The sequence below is a fragment of the Oryctolagus cuniculus genome, chromosome 3 (genome assembly GCF_051225735.1).
Source record: "Oryctolagus cuniculus isolate XC-2025 breed Fujian yellow rabbit chromosome 3, ASM5122573v1, whole genome shotgun sequence".
Lineage (NCBI taxonomy): Eukaryota > Metazoa > Chordata > Mammalia > Lagomorpha > Leporidae > Oryctolagus > Oryctolagus cuniculus.
The window spans coordinates 179,407,410-179,418,193 of record NC_142869.1 but is presented as its reverse complement, the minus strand read 5'-3'; the positions used below and the strand labels follow the sequence as shown (position 1 = coordinate 179,418,193).

The 10,784-nt window shown below is 39.8% G+C and overlaps 1 protein-coding gene and 1 pseudogene across 1 annotated transcript; both read left to right on the top strand.

Annotated features, from left to right (window-relative positions):
* The first annotated feature begins 5,747 nt into the window (after positions 1-5,747).
* On the top strand, positions 5,748-7,122 carry LOC100347051 (protein FAM204A). Its single transcript, XM_017342675.4, has one exon. It carries the CDS (start codon positions 5,985-5,987, stop codon positions 6,507-6,509), a length of 525 nt encoding a protein of 174 aa, XP_017198164.3. The 5' UTR covers positions 5,748-5,984; the 3' UTR covers positions 6,510-7,122.
* Positions 7,123-7,800: 678 nt separating this feature from the next.
* LOC149127622 (olfactory receptor 2A25-like) lies at positions 7,801-8,732 on the top strand (annotated as a pseudogene).
* Positions 8,733-10,784: the final 2,052 nt, after the last annotated feature.

The window sequence follows — 10,784 nt, the reverse complement described above, 5'->3', positions numbered from 1 at the left end:
TTTCTATTTGGTTGCAAACTGTTGCAATCTTTACTTAATATATGCTAAACTGATCTATGTATATAAAGAGAATTGAAAATGAATCTTGATGTGAATGGAAAAGGAGAGGGAGCTGGAAAGGGGAGGGTTGCGGGTGGGAGAGAAATTATGGGCAGGAAGCCATTATAATCCATAAGCTGTACTTTGGAAATTTATATTCATTAAATAAAAGTTAAAAAATAAATATGTGCACACAGCACTGTAGTCTTTTTTTTTTTCTTGACAGGCAGAGTGGACAGTGAGAGAGAGAGACAGAGAGAAAGGTCTTCCTTTGCCGTTGGTTCACCCTCCAATGGCCACCGCGGCCTGTGCACTGCGCTGATCCGATGGCAGGAGCCAGGTGCTTATCCTGGTCTCCCATGGGGTGCAGGGCCCAAGTACTTGGGCCATCCTCCACTGCACTCCCGGGCCACAGCAGACAGCTGGCCTGGAAGTGGGGCAACCAGGACAGAATCCGGCGCCCCGACCGGGACTAGAATCCGGTGTGCCGGCGCCGCAAGGCGGAGGATTAGCCTAGTGAGCCGCAGCGCTGGCCCAAGCACTATAGTCTTAATTTAAAAAAAAAAAGCATTTAAATAAAAAGATTAGCAAGCCCAACTTTCACAGTGGGACATAGAAAAATGCTCTCTGCTTCCTATCATGTTTCTTGCCAATATATTTTATGAGGCAGCAGATAATGGCCCAAGTGCTTGGGCTCCTGCCACCGATGTGGGAGACCCAAATGAAGCTGTGGCTGCTGGTTTTTGCCTGGCCTAAGTTTGTCTGCTCAGGTATTTGTGGAGTGAACCAGTGGATGAAAGATGATATGTATGTGTGTGCGTCTCTGTTTCTCCCTCTATTCCCTCCTAGCTCTCTTTCAGATAAATGAACATTTTTTGAAAAGTGATGGCAATGAAATAGATGACTCATCAGATTAAAAGAGGAGAAAGGTCTGTAAATACAGTGCTAGTAACAAAAAGCTATATGACCAAAACATAGGGCTTTAAAAATAATAATAGAGGGGCCAGCGCCGTGGCTCACTTGGCTAATCCTCTGCCTGCAGCACGGAATCCCATATGGGCCCCAGGTTCTAGTCCTGGTTGCTTCTCTTCCAGTCCAGCTCTCTGCTGTGTCCCGGGAAGGCGGTGGAGGATGGCCCAAGTGCTTGGGCACCTGCACCCGCATGGGAAACCAGGAAGAAGCACCTGGATCCTGGCTTCAGATCGGTGTAGCTCCGGCCGTAGCCGCCATTTGGAGGGTGAACCAACGGAAGGAAGACCTTTCTCTCTATCTCTCCTTCTCACTGTCTGTAACTCTACCTGTCAAATAAATAAATAAAAAATATTTTAAAAAATAATAATAGAATACTATGAATAAAATTTATCTCAAGATATTACTTACTGTTTATGATTTAATTTATTGTAAAGGCAGAGAGAGAGAGCAAGTGAGCTACCATCTGCTGGTTCATTCCCCAAATATTTGCAACAATGAGGGCTGGGTGAAACTGAAGCAAGCAGCTGGGACCTCCATGTGGTTCTCCCACATAGGTAGCAGAGGCCTAACTACCCAGGCCATAATCTGCTGCCTTCCAGGGTGCACATTATTAGGAAATGGGAACTGAGAGTGGATCCAGCACTTGACCCAGGCACTCTGATATGGGATGTAGGGGTCCCAAGTGGTATCTTAACCTCTAGGTTAAATGCCCACACCAGCACATATTAAACTTCCTTCTGAAAAATATAAAATCCAAATAATAATAAACATTCAAAAATATCAAATTGATGACCATAGTTCTCCTATAACCAGAGAACACCAAGCCGTATATTTTTAGAGGAAAACTTATTGGTGTTCAAAGGGCTGCTAATTTTCATATTATGTAAAACCTTTTGAGAACAAAAGGGACAGCTATCTGGTTGGTTGTATAATACTGATACTAAAAGCATAAATGGAAAGAAGAAATATAATTCATTGTATAAGTCTGGAAGTAGACATAAATACAAACATTTCAATAAAAAACTAATAAACCAAATGTAGCATTTTAAATAGCAAATAAAACAGAAATTCAGGTAAAATATTATGAGATAAATGGGAACCTTATATACTTTAAAATGAGACATGGAAGAAAGTTTAGCCAATGGGTTTGTATGTTTAATAAGTTGGGACATCAGGTAATAGTAATGGTTCCTGTGAGGTCACCGTGCCCTTGGACATCAGTATGAAGGAGTAGCATCACTCCAGTACTTAAGAGTACAGTTTGAACTCTAACAATCATCCTACTCAATAGGTGGGAGAAGGAAAAGTTCATTTCAGATTGTCTGTGAGTGAACTCTCTCAGGGCAAAAAATAATTGATTTATTAATTCTCAACTGTTGTTACATAAATAAAGATAGATAACTTTAGGAAATTACACTCTGCTTCCTTTATATTTGTATATGAAAATGGATTTAGATAAAAGAATTAAAAAATCAGTGCATAAAATGACCATCAAGTGATCTCAGTTGTAGTCCCTGAAATTAAAATACAGTGTCAGTTCTTTTCAGAAGGAAGAAAAAATAGTTGTAGTCATAGGCCTTAGGGGATCTTGAGCTCTCTTTGCCCCCTTGGGCTCAAAATCACTTGAAATTAAAGAACAGAGATTGTTTTCTGATGAGAATATTCCTTCTTTGTTTTGACTCTAGTTAAATCCTACAAAATAGGACTTAACAAGCCCCTTTGGGACAACTGATCCACTTTTCTGACTTAATCTGTTCCTACAACTTCTTGCTACCTGGTCTTATTTTGTGAATTGTATTTCTTAAGGAGACTTGATTTTCAAAAAAAAAAAAATGTATCAGATACATGTTCAGGTCAGGTATAACAAAACTCAAACAAATCTGAGAAGGGTGGGAATAATGATTGGGCTACACCTACACTAATTACCAATTAATCTATCAAAGGGTTAGTAGGTGGGGAAATGTTGGAGTTCTTAAAACTATAGTTAATCTGAGTTTGTGGCCACTATAATGCATGAAGAGGTTTATAGAAGTCGTTCTACTGGCTGGCGCTGCGGCTCACTAGGCTAATCCTCCGCCTAGCGGCGCCGGCACACGGGGTTCTAGTCCCGGTCGGGGCGCTGGATTCTGTCCCGGTTGCCCCTCTTCCAGGCCAGCCCTCTGCTGTGGCCAGGGAGTGCAGTGGAGGATGGCCCAGGTGTTTGGGCCCTGCACCCCATGGGAGACCAGGAAAAGCACCTGGCTCCTGGCTCCTGCCATCGGATCAGCGCGGTGCGCCGGCCGCGGTGGCCATTGGAGGGTGAACCAACGGCAAAAGGAAGACCTTTCTCTCTGTCTCTCTCTCTCACTGTCCACTCTGCCTGTCACAAAATAAATTAAAAAAAATAAAAAAAAAAAAAAGAAGTCGTTCTACTGCTTCTTAAATTTGCAGACACGGCTCCTATGGTGAGTGAAGAAGTCATCAGCTTGGGTCTCTTTCTTTGAGTCTCCCTCCCAGGAAAATCAGAGGGAAGAATAGGGAGAGCCCCTTCTCCAGGGCAGGGGCAGGTAGCAGTGTGTGTGGTGGAATTTCCTCCACCTCAGCCAGACTTTCAGGGCATTCTGAGAGGCAGCTGAGCCAAGCAGAGGATAAAATCAACGTTCAGCCTCCGCTGGCCAATTTTCTTCCAAGGATTTTCTTAGAGAAGGGTTTCAACACTAACTTACAGGTGTTCTTTCCATCTTTTCTCATTTTTAGTTGTAAGCCACGAGTAAGTTTCCTGTCATATCCAATCTTTGTTCATCATGCATCTTCAGCTAGACTAATTAAAACTACCATGCAAATTGCAGTTGTTCTTGTTTTTTAATGTCAAGTTTCTGTGATTTATAGACTGATGCTTTCATGATAATTTAAAATTACAATTTCCCTTAGATACACCTATTATGGATAATTTACTTCGATGCCTCTTGTGTTGAATTTCTTGTCTGGATTTTAGGATTAAGAACTGTTTGAGAGATTTGCTTAAAAGTTTCTATTGCCTCGTGAGATTCAGATGTGATTTCATAAAGTAATGGGCCTAATCAGCTACAAACGGAAGAATAATGTCCTGATGGCTTTACTTTTGAACATGAAATTCCTTTTTCTAAAATGAATATGAAAATTAACATATTTGTGAGCCCTTGAACAGTCTTATCAATCCCAGCAAGTTAAATGTATCAGCAAGCATGAAGTGTCCTATACACACATATTAAGCAGGATAAAACATGTGTTCAGTAATACCTGTCTGTTTTGTCTTTTGTGTTTTAGCTTCCTGGAGATAGGAAGAAGGTGAGTGGATACTCATTGCCATTACTCTGTGCCTTTATCATATGAAATTCTAGAAATAGCATTACTATCTTCATTGGCCCCAGATACTGAAAGAATGCTGAATGGACATCGGAGCCCATTGAATCCTACACTGGGAAAGGACCTTAGAATTTTTCTAGATCAATTCTTCACCCAAGCAGGAATCCCATGCTGAATAGATGGCTAATCAATTTATGATGTACAACATTTGCTGACATAAATTTCATTCCTATGAAAAGGATCAATTTTCAAGGAAGTGATTCCAGTTGTTAGAGTTGTTTCTTGGACAAAGATAATATAATTTATCAATAATTCCTGCTATCAATTCTGATACCTTCTGTGGAGACTTACCTTCTGAAACCTTCCAAATATTAATTCATCAGAAAATTTGAATGAGGAATTCACTGATAGCAACACAAGTATAAATTTTTCTCACATTTTATTTTGATGAAATTCAAATGGATTCTGGAGTGAAGAAAAATATAGAGTGAAAGAGACAAGAAAACAAAATCAATAGTTTAAAAATTACAATGATTTGAGTCCCCAACATGCTTTGTTGGGGAAGCACTTTATAACATTGATAAGCCACAAAAAATCTAAAGATTCGTCATAATTAATAACTATTTTACATTATGGCTAAGAAGCTATAAAACCTGTTAAACATTATGCGAGTCTATACTTAGAAATTGAGTTCTAACCTTAAATATAATATTGTTTAGATTTCAGGCTATGACCCATCATGAAAACATTCCAGCATTTGTATTAATTAATTAGAGTAAAATGGACCAGAATAAAATAGAAAGTAACAGGGCATTATGCAGAGTAAACCTTTACATATTTAAAATATGTGTATATGTACTGGGTAGACATTTCTTCCTGTAGGATATGACCAAAAAAATGGAAATTTCCAAGTATTGGGAAATTTTAAAAGTTTGTGGGAAAAAATGGATTTAAAAGCCAGGCACTTCATGTTCTCTCTCATATGTGGAAGTTAAAAATAATAATAATTGTTGAACTGAAATTAAGATTGTTATTACCAGAGGCTAGGACTGAAATAAGCTGGATACTGGGTACTAAAACACACTCAAATAGAAGTAACATGTTCTGCTGTTCCCTAGCACAGTGGGGTAGTTGTGGTTCACAGCAGTGTATTTTATATTGTATAAAGAACTGGTGGAGAGAAGCTGATGGGCTCCAAACACAAATAAAAAATAAGGAATATGATTGGCTTATGATAGGTATATATGTATAAGCATTATATGTTTTTAAAAAGAAAGAAAATGAGAGAGACAATATTTTTTAAAAATCCACGTTCCATGAATGTTTGTGGACCCTTTGTGTAGATAAATAAATGGATATATGTAAAAATAAAAATGTACATACAAAGAATAAGTAGGTGGCCAAAAAGTACATTCAGGGTTGACGGGGTGTTAAGATGGCTGCCAGTCGGCCGCTTCCTGACCGAAGAAAATATGTGGAGTGGGCTGCTGCCTCCTGGCCTAAATGAAAGTGATGTTGAGTCAAATTCTGAAGATTAAACCACACCAGATAACTCTGGACTTAACTCCCAAGACGGTGAAGAGGATGGGACTATTAGGAACACAGAAATCTCAGATTTACCCACAGATGGACCAAAAGCTGAAACAGAGATGATTGTAAATGCATATGAGGCGTGTCCTTCTGGAATTCCCTTAAACATGTGGAATAAATTTCAAGAATTGCATAAAAAACATTCTGAACAGAAAATCTCAACCTCAAAATTTAGAGGGAAAAAAAGGAAACACTCCAGAAAAGATAAATTGAAGAATGAAAAAGAATCTCATGGTGAACAGTCCTCAAATGAAACCCAGTGGAAGGAGCTTACTCAGTATTTTGGAGTCAATGATCGATTTGAACCCCCTGTTAAAAAGAAAAAAGTTGAAAAATCGGGCCTCGAGAAGAGGATCGACCAGGCTGTGGAGGAGTGGGATGTTGAGAAGGCCGAGGAGCTCAGCAACCAGCTGGCTACGCGCGAGCTTGGTGTGAAAATTGCCAAAGCAATTGCCTGCCACAAGTTTGTAAAAGCCAAAAAGGAGGCTGAGAATTCACAGGCTGCTCGAAAAAAGAAGAAGCTTGCATGGGGGTTTGAAGCCAAGAAGAGATGGGAAACCAAAAGCAACATGGGATATATGTGACTTGGCGCTGCTGCAAGATGCCTGTGGACTCTGTGCCGAATTCCTGAGAACACCTCCTGCTCGTGTTAATGTGTCAGGAAATTAAGAAAAGTAGGAAAAAATAAGCATAAAATTTGGGAGTTGGTTATCAGCGCTTTTCAATCTTTTTTTCTAAGGAGTTCATGTTATTGAAGTGAATGAAGTGAACCATTTGTTATAAGAAATGCTATTTGTATAAGAAATCTGAGCATACATATTGGAAAAAAGGGTAGGGCTGTATTTATTTATTTATATAAGTCTACAGTAGAAAATCAATTTTGCTTTTCATCTGTTTGGTATAGCATAACCAATGAGCTTCTTGTACTTTCTTATCTGTATTTGGTGTAACTGGAATCGTGTTTTTAAGATTGGAATTTGTTTATAATGGATTGGTAGTAAGTTCAAAAAGTCTCAATTGATACTGTCTTTAAAATGACTTTAATTACCTTAGTCATGTAAAAGTAATTACTGATTCTTTATTGGCAAAAGTTGAGTGATATTCCATAGTCACATAGTAAAAGCAATTGATTAATTTTGTGTACTTTCAGGTCAAATATTACAATAAAAAATGGACAGACTGTCGTAAAAAAAAAAAGTACATTCAGGTCATGAGATAACACTAGTAGAGTAGAACAACTGTGGCACAAAAACTAAAAAACAAACAAACAAACAAACAAAAACAACTCTTGAAGTCCAACCAAAGTTATGGCTAACTGTCATTGTATTATTCAAGATCAGTAAAGATCATAAGTCACACTCCTCGTCCCTCTTTTCATTCTTATATCTAGATATAAAAAACTCCAGCACACATTCAAACCATGGACCCAGGATTGCAAGGCAGGAATACACACAGCAGAGGTCTGATACAACTATCACCAACTGAGAAAACTGTCCACTGCTATGAATGGCAATTTAACATTAACAAAGTTTGAACTGTGGTAAAAGTTGCTTTGAAAAAAGAAGTGAAATTTACTAAGCACTGTAATATATTAACATTTAATTTGTCAGAGGTGACATAACTTCCTTCTATTTCATGTGTATTACTTTCACATAGTAAGTCATTAAGAGATCAAAATGTCTATATTTAATAATTTTAAATACTTTTAATATTTTAGTAATATTTTAATGATTTTATAATAATCATTTGTAATATCAACATGAAAAGTGTTTTCTTAGAAAATATTCAAATAGTGTGGCGCATGGTTGTAGCATGTTTCAGCACTTGGTCCAGACGTTCTGACTTGGTGAGCTCCCTTGTGTCTTCCACAGGATAATGGCAAGAAATCAGACCATGATCACAGAGTTCATCCTACTGGGTTTTCCCCTTGGCCCAAGGACTCATGTATTCCTCTTTGGGCTCTTCTTGCTGTTCTACACCCTCACACTGCTAGGGAATGGGATCATTCTGGGACTCATCTGGCTGGACTCCAGACTGCACACCCCCATGTACTTCTTCCTCTCACACTTGGCTGTTGTTGACATTGCCTACGCCTGCAACACGGTGCCCCAGATGCTGGCGAACCTCCTGAATCCAGCCAGGCCCATCTCCTTTGCTGGCTGCCTAACACAAACCTTTCTTGTTTTGACTTTCGCTCACACTGAATGTCTTCTCCTGGTACTGATGTCCTATGATCGGTATGTGGCCATCTGCCGGTCTCTCCGATATTCTGCCATCATGAGCCGGAGAGTGTGTGTCACCCTGGCTGTGACTTCCTGGATGTTAGGAGTCTTTTTGGCCATGGTACATCTGGTGTTACTTCTACCATTGCCTTTCTGTGGACCGCAGAAAGTTCATCACTTTTTCTGTGAAATTAGAGCTGTTCTCAAACTTGCCTGTAAAGACACCCACATCAATGAGGTCATGGTTTTGGCAGGGGCAGTCTCTGTGCTAGTGGGACCCTTTTCTGCAATTGTGGCATCCTACATTCATATTCTGTGGGCCATCCTATAGATACAGTCAGGGGAGGGGCGCCAGAAAGCCTTTTCCACCTGCTCCTCCCACCTCAGTGTGGTTGGGCTTTTTTATGGCACAGCCATTATTATGTATGTTGGGCCCCAACATGGGAATGCAAAGGAGAAAAGAAGTACCTGCTGCTATTCCACAGCCTCTTCAATCCCATGCTCAACCCCATGATCTATAGTCTACGGAATAAAGAAGTCAAAGTCGCACTGAAGAGAATGCTTGGAAATGAGAGAACTTCCTAAAAGCTTGATACAACAAAAAGATAACTTGGTTTACAGGGCTCTTACAAGCTTCTCATTCCATACTTACAAAGGATACAGACATGCTTTAGGGCATCCTTTCCCTCTTCTTGATATTTCCTGTTGAGCAGCTCCCAAGAAAGTCTGCTCGGTTCTCCTCACTCTAGCACTGAATGTCAATCCTGCACAAGTAACAAAAATATCTCCATACTAGATGTATTGTGGGCACAGTTTTAATGTGGTTATGTGAAATGTTATGAGTAAGAGGAAATAAATTTGTATAGTTTTATATCTGTACATAAGATGTGTTATCAAAATTATATGGAACAAAGCAAGTCATTGGTATAGTATTTATGATATAGGAATTGAGAGAGAAAGGGTTTTCAGATCACACCCATGGGGGCCAACTTTGTGGCCCCGCAGGTTAAACTGCCATCCCTGTGCATGCATCACCCAGGAGCATGGGTTCAGATTCTGCTTGCTCCACTTCAAATTCAGCTCCCTGCTAATGGACCTGGGAACTCCGTCAATGATGACCCAAGTGTTTGGCCTCTTCAAGCCACATGGGAAACCTGGAGTAAGTTCCAGGCTCCTGGCTTCAGGCTTGCCCAGCCCCACCTTTGTAGCAACATAGGAAATGAAGGAGTGGATGGAAGATTCTCTCTCCATCTGTTGGTCTCTTCATCTTTTGGTATAACACTGCCTTTCAAATAAAATAAATAGACTTTAAAAATAAATAAAAGATTAATTATACATATTATAAGGAGCCTAGATCCAGGTGTTGAATGAACACAGACAACTGACTCACAAGGGAAGAAACCAATTGTTTAAGTGTAGTGACTGATAAGGTGGGTGACAGGAGCAGCACTGAAGTTAGCATGTGGGGTTCCTGCATCCCATATCAGGATGCTTAGTGTTGTGTCCTAGTTTTGTTCCAGTTTCAGATTCCTGCCTAAGCACACTCTGGGAGGTCTTAGGTGAAATTCCAAGTACTCCTATGTGGGAGACCTGGAGAGAATTCCAAGCACCTTGCTGTCAGCTACCAGCTGAAGCTTTTGTAGCCATCCAGGAAGTGACACAGGAGTTAGAAGATCACTGTCAGTCTCAGTCTCTTAGAATGAGTATTATCAGACATACCAGAGCTGACAAGACTTGTGGAGATAGAGAGAGATGATAACACTGGTACAAGGATGGGGCCGGGTAAATTAGTAAAACCATCACAGAAAATAACAAAAACAGAAATAGAATTATTACAGGATCTTCAAACACCATTGCATGATAAAAGGAATATGAAATCCCAGGGAGGTGTGCATGGGATCCACAGTCACCATTGCAAACACATCTGCAGTTCCACTTTCAATTTAAGCAGTGTCGTTCAAAGAGTTCACACATATAACCCACTTAAATTTTCATGGAAGAAGGAATCAGTAATGGAAGAAATGGACCAGGAACAAAGGAGACGTTGGATCAAGGTCAGAGTTTCAGTCTGACAGGATCCACATGTTGAAGGATCTACTGTACAGCACAGTGACAGCAGTTAAGAGAATATTGTGTCTACAGAATTCCAAAACAGGAGACAAATGACATTCTACCATGGAAATGTGGATTTTGTGATGATAATGACAATAAGTCTGACTTCATAATTTAACTCAATATACATTTTTGTCAACACATATCATTGTACCTCATATGTCTATATCCAATTATTATTTATCAAATATTTATGAAAATGAAATGGCAACAATGGAAATCATGAAGATTCAGTTCTCTGAATACTGGTGTTGTGTTTGCCAATGTTTTATGGAGATGATAAATAAAGGCCAGTGTACTTAAGGCTAGGCAGCTGAAACCCAGGAGCATGGAACTGCATCAGTGTTCCCACCTTGGTGACGGGGCCTCCTAATGGATCCATCATCTACTGTCCATACAAGTAGGGGAAAGTGTGTAAATGGGCTCCATCCAGCAATCTGATATGCAGCCTGGGTGTCTCCCTATCTAATACCGATGAAAGCCTACAAATGGATTGATGATGCCAGTCAGCATAGACATGGAGTG

What these genes read in the sequence shown, in the direction of transcription:
- LOC100347051 (XM_017342675.4), top strand. Translation starts at nt 5,985, where the DNA reads ATGATTGTAAATGCATATGAGGCGTGTCCTTCTGGAATTCCCTTAAAC.